Source organism: Eleutherodactylus coqui, chromosome 4 (assembly GCF_035609145.1).
Source record: "Eleutherodactylus coqui strain aEleCoq1 chromosome 4, aEleCoq1.hap1, whole genome shotgun sequence".
NCBI lineage: Eukaryota > Metazoa > Chordata > Amphibia > Anura > Eleutherodactylidae > Eleutherodactylus > Eleutherodactylus coqui.
The window spans coordinates 47,245,779-47,263,485 of record NC_089840.1 but is presented as its reverse complement, the minus strand read 5'-3'; the positions used below and the strand labels follow the sequence as shown (position 1 = coordinate 47,263,485).

General features: G+C 47.1%; 1 protein-coding gene across 1 annotated transcript in view; it reads right to left on the bottom strand.

Moving 5' to 3' along the window:
• Positions 1-16,279: 16,279 nt before the first annotated feature.
• Positions 16,280-17,707, bottom strand: part of CD247 (CD247 molecule) — a 98,034-nt gene continuing 96,606 nt past the window's right edge. The window contains exons 7-8 of the mRNA XM_066598551.1: positions 17,634-17,675; positions 16,280-16,985 (exon numbers count right to left, since the gene is read on the bottom strand). Of these exons, the coding sequence (XP_066454648.1) occupies positions 16,926-16,985; positions 17,634-17,675 (102 nt within the window). The 3' untranslated portion in view covers positions 16,280-16,925. The remainder of the gene's footprint in view (positions 16,986-17,633; positions 17,676-17,707) is intronic.

Genomic DNA, 17,707 nt, shown 5'->3' with positions numbered 1-17,707 from the left:
CCAAGGATGTTGAGAAAAGTCGAACCAATTAGAACACTAAAAATAAAAAAATACTAAAAATGGGAACTAGGTATTATCAAAAATGGAGCAACTCTCCCCTTTGCTACATGCCACATTGCAGCAGGCTCTCCGGGAAGGCTCTCTCCCCACTTACTTATATGATGCTGCCATTATTGTCCATTTAACCCTTTCCAATCCAATTTGTATCCTGGTTTTCCTAGGGGGCTTACTCTTTTTCTGCCATTATACAATGGCGCTATATTCTGGCTAAAGCCAGTATTACATGAGGTGACACGTTGGATAGGCTCCGACAGCAGAGAGGATGGCAATATACAGTAAGAAAACCCCGACGGATGTCTTTCAACATTGGAGCTGTACAGCCTTAAATCATAATGTCTTCAGACGTCAGACAGTGGATTGGAAAAGGTTAAAACCTGGTAAAGACCCCACTAGCTGTGACTCACACCGACCAATCTCATTGGTCAACGTAGACTACAAGATTTTAGCCAAAGTACTAGCTACCCGACTGAACCACATTATTCTCTCCATTATCCACCCTGAGCATACAGGCTTCATGCCCGGTAAATCTACAACAATAAATACCCGCCGTGTCCAAACAATTATTCAATTGGGCAGAGCACATAATATGCCTGGGCATTGGCCTCATTAGATTTGCTTTTGATTAGCTAGAGTCGACTTCCCTAGAGGCCTGTCTTCCTAAAGTGAAATTCTATATAAATCCCAAAAAGCAAATATTATTAACGGTATTCCATCAAATTGGTTTCCATTATCATGTGGTATTCGGCAGGGCTGTCCTTTGGCTCCTGCCTTATTCGCCATAGCCATAGAGGCACTGGCCATTAGATTGAGGTGCTATCACAGGTATCCGCTGGGGAGACAGTGTTGTGGGGCTATATGCTGACGACATGATCCTATTCCTGCAAAACCCTGAACAATCCTTTCCACAAGCTTTAAAGCATATAACCTCACTTTCCAAATTTTCTGGCCTTTATATTAATTGGCAGAAATCAGCTATTCTATTTACAGCTCCGAATCCAATTATTAATCCTTCTATCCCTGACTGTGGCCTGCCAGTCTTGTCTAAATTTAAGTATCTAGGAATAACCATGATTTGTGATCATGAAAACATAATGGAAGAAACTATTGCCCCGTTAGAGGAACCTTTCAGAGGTAGACTTACCCCTCTCAGTGGCGGGGCGGATAAACTTACTTAAAATGATAATACAACCTAAGTGTTTATATATTTTACAGCAGATGCCAGTAACCATCCCAATGCAGTTCTTCTTCCGCTCCATGAACTCCCTTCTGACTACATTCATATGGGGCACGGCCCGTTCTAAATTAATACTTGCCACACTGAAAAGACCCAAGAATCACAGGCTGGAATGGCATTGTCAGATTTTCACTTATACTACTTAGCGGGTCAATTGCAGAACCTGAGACCATAGTTCCTACAGCAGGAGCTCCCGATTGCAGACTACCAGTTAGCAGAGATGGTGGCAGGAAAAGATCTTTTCAGCTATTTAGAACGCCCAGAATACACCAAGTCCTCTAATACAGTGGTCCCCAACCTTTTTGGCACCAGGAACCGGCTTCCAGCAAGACCATTTTTACAAGGCCCGACAGGGTGGGGCGGGACATGGGGTGGGGCTTTGGTTATATGGGGCGGGGTTATGAAGGGTGTTGGAGTTTAGTGCATACTTATTTAATTATGACATTTAGAATGTCCCGGCAGTACACACATAGGGCAGTATAATATATTCCTCCCCCCCACCCGCACCCCCGCCTGGCAACACACACATAGGGCAGTGGGCAGTATATAATCTAGCTCCCCCCGCAGCACACACATAGGGCAGCATATAATTTATCTCCCACCCCCCCTCCCTCCTCCCGGGCAGGATTACCTTGAAAACTGACCTAGGTCCTAACAGGTGTACAGGCTCGGCGGCGGCTGCTGCTGCTTGTACAGAGGCAGCTCTTCCTACTACTCGCGGGACGCTCTGTTGTTTGGCGCCACAATCCTCAGCGCTTCAAGAAGACGCCTTGTGAACGAGCCCTAACAGTGACCCTGATAGTTTCCCCAGTAAAAATAACGACCCCACAGTGGCCCAATTAGTAATATTAACCACCATAGCAACGTTATAATTATAAGCCCCCTCAGTAATAATAATAAGCAGCCTCCCCCCCCAGTAATTACCAGCCCGCCCCACCCAGTAATAATCAGCCCCCCCCTCCAGTAATAGGCAGACACACCCCTCAGTAATAAGCACCCCCCCTACCCCCTGAAATAAGCAGCCCCCCCAGTAAGAAGCAGCTCCCCAACCCATATACTTACCTCTTTCTTCCTGTCAGCGTCGCTCCCTCTCTGCTCGCGCTAAGCGCGGGTCACACTGACATCAGTGTGTAACCCGGCACGCTTCCTCCCCGAGTTCTCTCCTGCGGAACTAATGAGCAGGGGACTCGGGGAGGAGGATCCTGGCTGCACACTGATGTCAGTGTTCGCCAGATCATTGGCAACAGCGCGATTACCAGCGGGGAGCTGCGGCACCCCAGCTGGTAATCGCTTCAGTGGTGAGCGACATCTGCACGCCACGGGCCACATAACACGATGCAGCGGGCCTTATGTTTGACACATGTGTTTTACTGCCCCCGGACCGGCAGTAAACACCTAACGGCCCGGCCCCGGTCTGCGGACCGGTGGTTGGGGACCCCTGCTCTAATATATTGCCCATGCACAAATTAGGCTAATCCATATGGCGAACTGCAAAAAATATTCAAGACTTTAGGGATACTTTGTCAGATCTCCCCCTATGGAATAATCCCACCCTACCCTCATTAGAGACAATACCAGATTGTCAATATTGGGTCTCATTAGGCATTTCTGAATTGGGGGCTGTATATGACAACAATGTAATTATTGCATTCACCCAGTTGTGTGAAAAACAAGTACCTCGACCTTCAATGGTTTCGATACTTCCAGCTACGACATGCTCTAAATACCCAGTTTTCTTCGGTTACCATCCAAATATCAAAAAACAATATAATGGGTATACTCCCGTCCCAAGGGCTGAAAGTGCTCTATACCCATCTACTCTCAGGTAAAATCAGCTATAACCCACTGTCTAGCCAGGATAAATGGCAGTCTTCTATCCCTTCATTAACGAATGAAGAATGGTCCGATGTAGTGGAATCCCATCTGACGGTATCCCCAGCTGTTAATAATAAATTAATCCAACTCTATATCATTCACCTGTCTTATCTGACCCCAGTGCATCTCCACAAAATGGTTAAAACTCCAACATCAGCCTGTCACAGATGCCATCAACTCAATGCCAATTTCTCGCATTTAATATGTGACTGCCCTTATATAACAAGCTTTTGGTCTGAGATTATCAATTTTATATCCCCGAACTTGCCTCCACCCTTGAACATTAATCTAGACCCAAAAATTGTATTGCTCGGCCTATTTGATGAGGAACATTGGCCACATTATATGTGAATATTTCTTAGAGAAATACTATTTTTAAGCTCAGAAACCCATTGCCATGAAGTGGATGGTGGTGGAATCGCCCTCTTTGGCAAGTTGGAAAGGGCTGGTCAATACAATTATCCCTTATAAAAAAGTCATACACCAGCATAGGGGCTGTCCTAGCAAGTTCCAAAAAATATGGGTCTCTTGGTTGGATGCACATTCCACACTACACACCAACTAACTGTTAACTTCCCTCTTGAGAGACTTTTCTTCTCGTCTTTTATATGCGAGTAACTTTAAATTTGAGTTCAGGTTTGAATGTTTTTTAGTCTACTGATTTATTAATACTGTCTAATGACAGAAACAGTATATTTTTGATACTATACTATTGTCCGTTACAATTGCGAAACACAATACTCTGTTTTTGTAAGCAACCTCAATGCTGCATCATTGTGTACTGTCTTTGTTTAAAAAATAAACTGGTAACTATATACCCAAATGTACAATGAAATTCCTTTAATCAGCCAAAAACAGCACTTTCATCCGTCCCAATCAAAGGGCAAACATCAGCACATTTGTCAAGCAAGCCTGGTTTGCATATTTCAAAGTTAAACTTGGTGATCAAGATAAGTCTTGGGCCCCTCACAAGTTGTGCAAGCAGTGTGTTGAGAGTTTACGGATGTGGATGAAAGGAACACATGGCAAGGTGCCATTTGGTATAGCTATGGTTTGGCAAGAGCCAAGAGATCATTCCAGTGACTATTACTTTTGTATTGTTAGGCATCGTCCTGCTGCCGCTGTGTAGATTTGACTCCTGGGTTTCTCCAATACTTCAGGAGTTAAGTATTCCCAGGGTACTTCAGCCCACTTGCAAAATGAGTGATCACTCCTCTATTTTAGAAGCAGAAGAAGAAATAGTAGACAGTGGCAGCAGAAATGGTGAAAAATATGGAATTATATTTTATTGTTCCATAATCCTGAATTTAGGCAACGTTTCGACCGTAATGGTCTTTTTCAAGCCACCATTAGTAGTCTGAACAGCTGGTCCATGCTAATGGTTCATTAACTCTTTAGGCGGCTTTGCATTTTTTACATCTCCCCTTTTTGGGATAATAGTTGAGAGCTGCTGGATTTTTTTTGTATTGTGTACTCCTCTATTTAATGACCTGGAGACCTTGATTCACTGCTAGGACCAGGGTGTGAGCACATCCTGTACCTGCTAAGCTCAGCCGCATCTATCTGCTACCTGTCCAGCTCAGCCACATCTACCTGCATCAACCTGTACCTGCTCAGCTTGGCTGCATCAACCTGTACCTGCTGCCAGCCACCTGTTATCAGCTGCCTGGTGCTTGAGCCCTACTTGTCTCCATCTCTGCAACTCCAACAGATCGGCTGTCAATTCATCGGTGAGGCTATCAGGGTAACCCCTGCGCTGAACTGGCGAGTTGGTTCAGTGGGTCTACAACCCAGTGTCTGTATCATGTATAGTGAAAACTTCAGGCTATAACAAGAAAAATAAATGTAAAAAAGAGTATCCTATCCTACCATCAGCTATACGTCCAGTGTCTCATTCAGCTGAAAAGTAATGGGTTTGATTAACATAAGCTGAATACTGATTAACGCAGCGAGGATTTGCATCCTTAAGCTATGGCAATCTCAATGTGGTTCCACATGATCCGTGAGGCAATGGAGATGGAGGACCTCACGGCATGCATCCATTAAAGACTCACAAGAAAAGTTCACCAAAACTTGGTACCATTGAATTGAGTTCCTAAATTCACAGGAATACAAAAATCTATATGGTCAATGACCTTCCTGATCCATTATTGGGGACCCGTGTATGGGTTTGAATAGATCTTCTGCTCACATACCTCCCCCCCCCCCCAACAAGGAGGGGGTGGTGGTGTTGTCTTTGTTTCCAGCCCCCCGCCCCCCACCCCCACCCCTCCCTGCATTTTATTTTATCTATTTTTTTTACTTCTCTCCCTCTCTCTCTTTCTTCATTCCCCTTATGCCCCTGTGTTTTCCTCACCCCCCCTCGACATTTTCAGTTCACCAACCCTCCTCTGGTTCAAGTGGACCAACAGTCAATTTCCAGAATGTAGGAATCCCAGGCTCAACATTCCTATTGGAGCGCGGGTTCCAAATTCACTTAACCTCGACAACAACTTAATCCATATCTTGTTCCTACCTGTTGTGGTTGTCGGGGGCAAGTTTTTGAAAATACATAAATCTGTATATCACCGCTGTATTTGACAATGTTAAATTTTAATTATATTCTTAAAAGACAAAGAATAAAAAAAAAAAAGGCTTCAGTACTCCTAGAATCAAGACTGCATGAGAAAAACTTGCTTGAAAAGGAGCGAAGGTATCCTACTTTCGATTCAGAGAAATTGCATTTCTGTAATACTTTAGACTTTGTGTATTGCCATAACATACAGGGTTTAATGGAGGAATTGGGAAATCCCATCTATAACTTAATTGAATGGCCACTGTTCATGGATCGCTCAAATCGGAGCTCCACAATGGCAATTTATCTGGTGCCGTCCCAATTGGCCATTCCATTTCTCTTTGTAAAGAATATGTTGACATAAAGAAAGTCATTGAGTTGTTGCAATATCACAAATACAATTGGATCATCTGTGGTGACCTTAAATTGGTATCCTTCCTTTTTGGTCAGAAATGTGGATATACCGAGTATCCCTGTTATCTGTGGGACAGCAGAGCTTTTGAGAAATATTGGGTGGAAAGGAATTGGCCTCAAAGATCTGACCTCAAACCTGATGAACCAAACATTCTACATGAGCCACTTGTTGACAGAAAGAACATTATATTCCCACCTCTGCCCATGAAACAATTCGTTAAAGCTCTGCCAACTGAAGGAGACTGTTTCAAGTACCTCATTCTGCCATTTCCTAGTCTGTCATTTGAAAAAATAAAAGCCGGTATGTTTGATGGTCCCCAAATTCGACAATTCATCAAAGATGAACATTTCATCGGGGCGATGTCAGAACACTAAAAGAATGCTTGGTTATCATTCAAAGACATTGTCAAGGCCTTTCTTAGAAATAAGCGAGCAAAGGAACACATCGAAATTGTCCAGAAGCTCTTGGAGAGCTACAAAATGCTTGGTTGCAACATGAGCATCAAGGTGCATTTTCTGCATAGCCATCTTGATAACTTCTCAGAAAACCTTGGTGCGGTCAGTGATGAACAAGGTATACAATTCCACCAAGATTTGAAGGTCATGGAGGGACGGCATCAGTGTAGATGGGGGATGTACATATGATGGCTGACTATTGTTGGAACATCAAACGCCATTGTCCACACACTGAACACTCCAGGAAAAATTACAAGCATAAATGTTTACATTAACCGCTACTGCTTGCACACAATGTGACATACAAAAACAATGTATCCTTTGTACGGACAAGATAACTTTAAATAAACATTGCATCCAGGCAATTTTTTGATTTTTCCATTGTATATACATTTAGTATGGTTTTTGAGAAAATTGGAGGATATCTTATATCTTAAAAAGTTGATGTGATGGAGAAAAACTGGGATCATTTTTGGATTCAGAAGCCAAATTCAACAAAAATTGTGTTGGACCCCCCCCCCCCCCCCCCGCCTCCCCAATAAATTTAGAATTTTAAACCTTTTTAAAATTGGAATATTTTCATAATTATCTCTTTTCAATCTTTTGCTATCAGATGGGTGTTTACTGGATTATTTGAATTCCTAGACTACCAGACATCTGATTAAAAGAATTTTTATGCTATAAAATTGCGGATCGCCTCCCGCGTGGACTTTTCGCAGCAAAACATAGGCATTGAAAGGCTTCTACTTTGGAAGAAAAATCACAGCATGCTCTATTTTGCCGCAGACAGCCTCCACTGAAGTCAATTGGGGCGTCTGACCGGCAGCCCATACGCAATTAACATTAGCTGGAGGGAGAAGTGGGTCTCATGAATATCCAGGACTATTTTAGGCTTGGTTCCCACACGGTGTGTTCGGCCGCAGCGAAAAACCGCAAGATTTTCGCTGGGAAAGCGCTGCTTCGAAACCCGCGGCACTCTGCCATAGAGGAGAGCGCGGCCGCAGCAGAAAAAAAAAAAAGAATGGACATGCTGCAGCTGGCGAATCCGCGCCACAACGCCGGCTTTGCCACGACGTTTCGTCGTCCTGTGTGGACAAGATTTCTGAGAAATCTCGTCCACAGGGCTGGCTATTCCTGGGATAAGTGGCCACAGGCAGATTTGCCGCAGCAAAATTCCGGACGGAATTTCCACGGCAAATCCGCCCTGTGTGAACCCAGCCCAAGTAGTTCTCTATGCATGTGCTTCTACTGAAAAATGTAAGTTTATCCAAAACTACTGCACAGATCTACTCAGCAGGCGTATCACTGTAATCACTGTGACTGTCACTACCATATGTCGCCCTTAGATAGGGGTGCCAAAAGATGGTGATGACCGAGTCTCTTAAAGTCAAACTTGCGACTCTGTCTCCTTTATTTTCCCGCACTCTGACTCCTCCATACATCGCTCGTGTGTGATAATTAGTAATAGTAAATGTGCTATAGTAAAATGGTGACATCAGGCTTAACATTAGAGATGAGCGAGCGCCCAAATGCTCGGGTCCACGTTATTTGAGTCAAGCTTTTCGTAAAATTCGAGAGCTCTACTCTTGTATCGAACCCCGTTGAGTACAATGGGAGACTCGAGCATTTTTGTATGTGGGACGCCGGGTACAGAGCTTTTTTTTTTCTTTTTCCTAGGTTCTCTCTCTGGGAAAAGAAATATGCAGGAAGGCCCAATCGATACAACTTTTTATTCTCTTCTGGCAACATGCATATAAAGCGGAGCACATGCATGTAACATCCATGTTCGCTGCCTTTTTTTTTGTTTGTTTGGGAGGAGGGGAGAGTATTATTAACGCTCCTATAGATTTTTGTGGACAATTTTGGTCCATGAATACAGATCAAATTAGCACATATAGCAATTTTATTTTTAGTTTTTTTAAGCACAACATTGGGCCACAAATACACGTCTGATTACACCAATTTACTTTAATGGGTCCCTGCGCTGTCTGTATTAGGTATTCAGTCAGTAAAAAAAGGCAGATGGCTCATAGACAGAAATAAACCTGTGTGAATGAGCCCTTATGCTACATCAGTGTGGTCTAATGGGAAAAAAAATCTATTTCCAAATAGTAAGCCTTGATATGAATAGACAGCCATGTGATATATGGATGGGTCAGCTCTGACAGAGCGAGGGCTTATCCTTATGACTGCTGTATATTCTGGCTTGCGAGGTCCCGAGTGGGGACTTCTCCTTCCATGATGTCCATATGCCCTTTTAGAGCACATGGACAAAGTTTGTTGTCATTACAAACAAACCATTTAGAGGGCTGAAACACCTAGACTCTATGATGATCTAATGCAGTCTAGTAAAACCATAGAATTTTGACTGTATTCAGGTCTTTTGAAACTAAACAAAAAAAGACCCGGGATAGGTCAAGAGTCAAGACTAGAGATGAGCGAGCACCAAAATGCTCGGGTGCTCGTTACTCGGGACGAAATTATCGCGATGCTCGAGGGTTTGTTTCGAGTAACGAACCCCATTGAAGTCAATGGGCGACCCGAGCATTTTTGTATATCGCCGATGCTCGCTAAGGTTTTCATTTGTGAAAATCTGGGCAATTCAAGAAAGTGATGGGAACGACACAGCAACGGATAGGGCAGGCGAGGGGCTACATGTTGGGCTGCATCTCAAGTTCCCAGGTCCCACTATTAAGCCACAATAGCGGCAAGAGTGCCCCCCCCCCCCAACAACTTTTACTTCTGAAAAGCCCTCATTAGCAATGCATACCTTAGCTAAGCACCACGCTACCTCCAAAAAAGCACAATCACTGCCTGCATGACACTCCGCTGCCACTTCTCCTGGGTTACATGCTGCCCAACCCCCCCCCCGCATGACCCAGTGTCCACAGCGCACACCAAATTGTCCCTGCGCAGCCTTCAGCTGCCCTCATGCCACGCCACACTCATGTCTATTTATAAGTGCGTCTGCCATGAGGAGGAACCGCAGGCACACACTGCAGAGGGTTGGCACGGCTAGGCAGCGACCCTCTTTAAAAGGGGCGGGGCGATAGCCCACAATGCTGTACAGAAGCAATGAGAAATATAATCCTGTGCCACCGCCATAAGGAGCTGCACACGTGGGCATAGCAATGGGGAACCTATGTGCCACACACTATTCATTCTGTCAAGGTGTCTGCATGCCCCAGTCAGACCGCGTTTTTTTATAAATAGTCACAGGCAGGTACAACTGGGAATCCCCAACTCCGCAATGGGAATTCCGTGTGCACCCACAGCATGGGTGGCTCCCTGGAACCCACCCGCTGTACATAAATGTATCCCATTGCAGTGTCCTGGACAGCAGAGCTAACGTCAGATTAAATGCAGGTGGGCTTCAGCCCAAACTGCATGCCCCAGTCAGACTGGGGTTCTTTAGAAGTGGACACATGTAGTTACAACTCCGTGTGGAGCGACAGCATGGGTGGCTCCCTGGAACCCACCGGCGGTACATAAATATATCCCATTGCAGTGCCCAGCACAGCTGATGTAACGTCAGCTGTAATGCAGGTGGGCAAAAAATTAATTGGATTACACTGTAGGTGAGGGCCCCAAAAAATTGGTGTACCAACAGTACTAATGTACGTCAGAAAAATTGCCCATGCCCAACCAAGAGGGCAGGTGAAACCCATTAATCGCTTTGGTTAATGTGGCTTAATTGGTAACTAGGCCTGGAGGCAGCCCAGTTAAAATAAAAATTGGTTCAGGTGAAAGTTTCAACGCTTTAATGATCATTGAAACGTATAAAAATTGGTTACAAAAATTATATGACTGAGCCTTGTGGGCCTAAGAAAAATTGCCCGTTCGGCGTGATTACGTCAGGTTTCAGGAGGAGGAGCAGAAGGAGGAGGATGAATATTATACACAGATTGATGAAGCTAAAAGGTCCCCGTTTTTGATGGTGATAGAGAACGATGCTTCCATCCGCGGGTGCAGCCTACGTATTGCTTAGGTATCGCTGCTGTCCGCTGGTGGAGAAGAGAAGTCTGGGAAAAACCAGGATTTGTTCATCTTGATGAGTGTAAGCCTGTCGGCACTGTCGGTTGACAGGCGGGTACGCTTATCTGTGATGATTCCCCCAGCCGCACTAAACACCCTCTCTGACAAGACGCTAGCCGCAGGACAAGCAAGCACCTCCAGGTCATACAGCGCGAGTTCAGGCCACGTGTCCAGCTTCGACACCCAGTAGTTGTAGGGGGCAGAGGCGTCACGGAGGACGGTCGTGCGATCGGCTACGTACTCCCTCACCATCCTTTTACAGTGCTCCCGCCGACTCAGCCTTGACTGGGGAGCGTTGACACAGTCTTGCTGGGGAGCCATAAAGCTGTCAAAGGCCTTAGAGAGTGTTCCCCTGCCTGTGCTGTACATGCTGCCTGATCTCCGCGCCTCCCCTGCTACCTGGCCCTCGGAACTGCGCCTTCGGCCACTAGCGCTGTCGGATGGGAATTTTACCATCAGTTTGTCCGCCAGGGTCCTGTGGTATAGCATCACTCTCGAACCCCTTTCCTCTTCGGGTATGAGAGTGGAAAGGTTCTCCTTATACCGTGGGTCGAGCAGTGTGTACACCCAGTAATCCGTAGTGGCCAGAATGCGTGTAACGCGAGGGTCACGAGAAAGGCATCCTAACATGAAGTCAGCCATGTGTGCCAGGGTACCTGTACGCAACACATGGCTGTCCTCACTAGGAAGATCACTTTCAGGATCCTCCTCCTCCTCAGGCCATACACGCTGAAAGGATGACAGGCAAGCAGCATGGGTACCCTTAGCATTGGGCCAAGCTGTCTCTTCCCCCTCCTCCTCATCCTCCTCATGCTCCTCCTCCTCAGCGCGCTAAGATATAGACAGGAGGGTGCTCTGACTATCCAGCGACATACTGTCTTCCCCCGCCTCTGTTTCCGAGCGCAAAGCGTCTGCCTTTATGCTTTGCAGGGAACTTCTCAAGAGGCATAGCAGAGGAATGGTGACGCTAATGATTGCAGCATCGCCGTTCACCATCTGGGTAGACTCCTCAAAGTTTCCAAGGACCTGGCAGATGTCTGCCAACCAGGCCCACTCTTCTGTAAAGAATTGAGGAGGCTGACTCCCACTGCGCCGCCCATGTTGGAGTTGGTATTCCACTATAGCTCTACGCTGCTCATAGAGCCTGGCCAACATGTGGAGCGTAGAGTTCCACCGTGTGGGCACGTCGCACAGCAGTCGGTGCACTGGCAGATGAAACCGATGTTGCAGGGTGCGCAGGGTGGCAGCGTCCGTGTGGGACTTGTGGAAATGTGCGCAGAGCCGGCGCACCTTTCTGAGCTGGTCTGACAAGCGTGGGTAGCTTTTCAGAAAGCGCTGAACCACCAAATTAAAGACGTGGGCCAGGCATGGCATGTGCGTGAGGCTGCCGAGCTGCAGAGCCGCCACCAGGTTACGGCCGTTGTCACACACGACCATGCCCGGTTGGAGGCTCAGCGGCGCAAGCCAGCGGTCGGTCTGCTCTTTCAGACCCTGCAGCAGTTCGTGGGCCGTGTGCCTCTTCTCTCCTAAGCTGAGTAGTTTCAGCACGGCCTGCTGACGCTTGCCCACCACTGTGCTGCCACGCCGCGCGACACCGACTGCTGGCGACGTGCTGCTGCTGACACATCTTGATTGCGAGACAGAAGTTGCGTAGGAGGAGGAGGGTGGTTTAGTGGAGGAAGCATACACCGCCACAGATACCAGCACCAAGCTGGGGCCCGCAATTCTGGGGGTGGGTAGGACGTGAGCGGTCCCAGGCTCTGACTCTGTCCCAGCCTCCACTAAATTCACCCAATGTGCCGTCAGGGAGATATAGTGGCCTTGCCCGCCTGTGCTTGTCCACGCGTCCGTTGTTAAGTGGACCGTGGCAGTAACCGCGTTGGTGAGGGCGCGTACAATGTTGCGGGAGACGTGGTCGTGCAGGGCTGGGACGGCACATCGGGAAAAGTAGTGGCGACTGGGAACTGAGTAGCGCGGGGCCGCCGCCGCCATCATACTTTTGAAAGCTTCCGTTTCCACAACCCTATACGGCAGCATCTCCAGGCTGATAAATTTGGCTATGTGCACGTTTAACGCTTGAGCGTGCGGGTGCGTGGCGGCGTACTTGCGCTTGCGCTCCAACACTTGCGCTAGCGACGGCTGGACGGTGCGCTGACAGACATTGGTGGATGGGGCCGAGGACAGCGGAGGTGAGGGTGTGGGTGCAGGCCAGGAGACGGTAGTGCCTGTGCCCTGAGAGGGGGGTTGGATCTCAGTGGCAGGTTGGGGCACAGGGGGAGACGCAGCGGTGCAAACCGGAGGCGGTGAACGGCCTTCGTCCCACCTTGTGGGGTGCTTGGCCATCATATGTCTGCGCATGCTGGTGGTGGTGGCTCCCCGGCTGATCTTGGCGCGACACAGGTTGCACACCACTGTTCGTCGGTCGTCTGCACTCTCTGCCAGACCTTTGAGCACCTCGGCCTCTGCAGGGTGGCATGGCGCGAGGGGGCGCTTTGGGAAACAGTTGGTGGATTATTCGGTCTGGCCCTGCCTCTACCACTGGACACCGCACTGCCTCTTGCAACCTGCTCTGCTGCTGCCCTTGCCTCCCCCTCTGAAGACCTGTCCTCAGTAGGCGTAGCAAACCAGGTGGGGTCAGTCACCTCATCGTCCTGCTGCTCTTCCTCCGAATCCTCTATGCGCTCCTCCCTCGGACTTACTGGCCTTACTACTACTTCACTGATAGACAACTGTGTCTCATCGTCATCGTCCTCCTCACCCACTGAAAGGTCTTGAAACAGTTGCCGGAAGTCCCCAGCCTCATCCCCCGGACCCCGGGAACTTTCAAAAGGTTGGGCATCGGTCACGACAAACTCCTCCAGTGGGAGAGGATTCGGAACCCTTGCTGCCCATTCTGGGCAGGGGCCCGGGAACAGTTCCTGGGAGTCTGCCTGCTCCTCAGAATGTGTCATTGTAATGGAGTGAGGAGGCTGGGAGGAAGGAGGAGCAGCAGCCAGAGGATTCAGAGTTGCAGCAGTGGACGGCGCAGAACTCTGGGTGTTCGATAGATTGCTGGATGCACTTTCTGCCATCCACGACAGGACCTGCTCACACTGCTCATTTTCTAATAAAGGTCTACCGCGTGGACCCATTAATTGTGAGATGAATGTGGGGACGCCAGAAACGTGCCTCTCTCCTAATCCCGCAGCAGTCGGCTGCGATACACCTGGATCAGGAGCTCGGCCTGTGCCCACACCCTGACTTGGGCCTCCGCGTCCTCGCCCGCGTCCACGTCCTCTAGGCCTACCCCTACCCCTCAGCATGCTGTATTACCAGTAGTGCAGAAACAGAACGCTGTAATTAAATGTGCCGCTTATTGGCCTGTGGTTGGAGGCTGACTTCGCTTACGGAACGCACAGCAGAGCCAGGAAAGAATTTTGCGCAAGCCTGCTGTAACACTTAGCTGGCTGCGTATGAATTAGGAGGACAACTACCCCCAGCACAGACCCAGTACACTGAGGACAGTCACAGGCAGCCCAAATAGATTTTTTTTCCCAAATGTTTTTGGAAAGGCCCACTGCCTATATTCAATAAATATATGTCTTCTGTCCCTGCCTCACCACTACTGGCCCTGGAGTATGTAAAATAACTGCAGACTGTTGCACTGTGGACTGGAATACAGCGGTGATGTAACAGCCAACACAGAGCCAGGAAAGAATTTTGCGCAAGCCTGCTGTAACACTTAGCTGGCTGCGTATGAATTAGGAGGACAACTACACCCAGCACAGACCCAGTACACTGAGGACAGTCACAGGCAGCCCAAATAGATTTTTTTTCCCCAAATGTTTTTGGAAAGGCCCACTGCCTATATTCAATAAATATGTCTTCTGTCCCTGCCTCATCACCACTACTGGCCCTGGACTATGTATAATTACTGCAGGGCGCAATGCTCTGCACGGCCAATATACAAAAAAAAAAAAAATGTGCAGCACTGCAAAAAGCAGCCTCCAGACTACTGCACACGGTTAGATGTGGCCCCAAGAAGGACCGTTGGCGTTCTTGAAGCCTAAAATACTCCTAACGCTCTCCCTATAGCAGCTCCGGCACCAGCAGCACTGTCCCTGATCTCTGTCAGAATAAATCTGTGGCGAGCCGCGGGAGGGGCCGATTTATATACTCGGGTGACACCTGATCTCGCCAGCCACTCACTGCAGGGGGGTGGTATAGGGCTTGAACGTCGCAGGGGGAAGTTGTAATGCTTTCCCTGTCTTTCTATTGGCCAGAAAAGCGCGCTAACGTCTCAAAGATGAAAGTGAAAGTAACTCGAACATCACGTGGTACTCGTCACGAGTAACGAGCATCTCGAACACGCTAATACTCGAACGAGTATCAAGCTCGGACGAGTACGTTCGCTCATCTCTAGTCAAGACATGTATTTTGTGATTTCCCCAAAAGTAATTTGGCTACAAGAAATATGGTAATATCAACTTTTCGTAGTAGTGGATTTTACTTATTTTTCATGTTTGTTTGTTTTTTTAATATTTAAAGACTATGAAAACCCTTGTGCATGAAAAATTAATACAAATATGCAGAAAAAAGATGCATTTATCTGTTGGTTGCTTTGCATTGAGTTTTCCTTCTCATGCATTTAGCTTCATACTTTGTGTACAAGCTCTCCTACATTCATGTTTCTGGCTTAGGGATGTTCCCAGCACTGATCAGTTGGTCTCGTTCATGAATGTACACAAGATCAACTCCCCCCTCATCTCTCCTCTTTCAGAGGCTGTGTAGCATAACTACACCCACTCGATACTACACAGCTATTTTTCCATCCTCTCTCTGACTAGCCGCTGGTCCCATTGCCCCTCACTTCTGATAATAGCAGAAAATGCACCAGGAGTGAAGTGCAGCCCTCTGAAATTAGAAGCTTTCTCTGTTCTCTGTCATCCTCTACCATCTCCGACACTATCAAGCAGCCCTTTGTAATAGTTCAGTGGAAAAGCAGTGAATACGCCTTTACAACAGGGGAGCATACTAGAGGAGGACTTGGACAGGATTTTCAGTCTGCAGTGCCTTGGAAAATAATACGAGCATAGAAATCAACTATCAGACATTTTTAATGCAAACCAATTACAAAAAATCTTAATTTCCAAAAAGCACATTGATTAAAAGAAAAAAAATAGAATAAAATACAAAGGGATACATAACCTTTAGTACCTACAGAAAATCTAAATCCGGATTTAGTGAAGAGCTTCACATATTAAATGCAAGATAACAACAATCAGGGAAAATATGTACAGTACGAAAAGTCATTTACAATCCACTAACATTGCTCACAGACAGGATAAGGGCGCATTCAGACAACCGTATATCGGCTGGGTTTTCACGCCCAGCCGATATATGTCGTCCCTCTCTGCAGGGGGAGGAAGCTGGATGAGCCGGGAGCAGTGTACTGAGCTCCCGCCTCTTCTCCACCCCTCGCCACTATTTGCAATGGGAGGGGAGGAATGGGGGCGGAGCTACATCTGGGAACTTAGCCCCGCCCCGTCCCTTCCATTGCAAATAGTGTCAAGGGGCGGAGAGGGGGTGGAGAGGAGGCGGGAGCTCAGTGCACTGCTCCTGGCTCTTCCAGCCTCCTCCCCCTGCAGAGAGGGACGGCGTATATCAGCTGGGCGTGAAAACCCAGCCGATATACGACCGTCTGAATGCACCCTAAGGGTTAGCTGGTCAGCTGTCCACATGATCTGTGTCTCTGTCTAGGGCTATTATATCATACACATCTCAATACTAATAGTACTAATTACTAATCGTGTTCTGATCTTGGATAATGTCTTATCCTCCAGTCACTTCTGAAGCTGCTTATAAAGTTCTCTTTGAAACAGCCTGTGACTTATCTATTTTAGTAGATATCATATAAACTCTGAGAATGCATTAGTCTCAGGGCATCCACAGAATTTTTGGCTTTGCTTTGGATGTGGCTGAAGCAGAAGGCCAGCTGTAACTCATATTCTGTACAGAAAAGGTATGTTTTTTGCCAAACCACTCATAACTTTAAGCTGATGCAAGGAGATAACATTTTGCATTACTTAAATGCCATAGCAATGTTGTGGTGTGCCATATGTGACTGATCCCTGCAGTCGCCCAGGTGATCCTATAGATCATTCTGGTGCTGAACCAGCTATTCCTTTAACCTGAGATTTGTTTTTTTTTATGTAAAAATTAAAATAAAAAAAAAGTTTCAATTTTTATATAATCTCCTTGACAAGCCCTCCAGATCCAAATCTCCATTTGCATATTTCGTCCTTGCTCTCCCATTGTTCAGTGCAAAGCCTGCATCTGCAGAGCGTCGTACGTGTCTCTTTGGGCTCCACTTAAACCCTGAAGGCAAAAATAAAATGAAGAAATTGAGAGCATAATATATTCCTATAATCTGACAACAATTTATTATTTTCACGTATAAGGTCATACGCTCAAAAACATCTTGAAGGGGAAACAATGGAAGTTTACTTGCATTAAAAGTGATGTCATCTACAATACAGAATGATGTCATTATGGAAGGAATAACAAAACCCTACATTGTGCGATGTAATAGAAGGCAGAACATAAGGTTGTCACTAGAGATGAGCGAGCGTACTCTCTAAGGCAAACTACTCGAGCGAGTAGTGCCTTATGCGAGTACCTGCCCGCTCATCTCTAAAGATTCGTGTGCCGGCGGGGAAGAGCGGGGAGGAACGGGGGGGGGGGGGGGGGGAGATCTCTCTCTCACTCTCCCCCTTCCCCCGCTCCTTCACCACTCTACCCCGCTGGCACCTGAATCTTTAGAGATGAGCAGGCAGGTACTCGCATAAGGCACTACTCACTCAAGTAGTTTGCCTTAGCGAGCATGCTCGCTCATCTCTAGTTGTCACCTCTTAGGTGCTGCCTCAAGATCAAGGGTGAAACTATAGGGCGTGCAGAAGTTGCAGTCACAAGTTATGCTCTGGTGTCTGAGAGGGCTCAAGAAATGAACCCATTGTGCAGTGTTACCTGATAGACCATGTCATTTCCTTTCCCTTTTCTTCTGGGTTGCTGGAGAAAAAGAGAAAAGTAAAGAAAAGTGT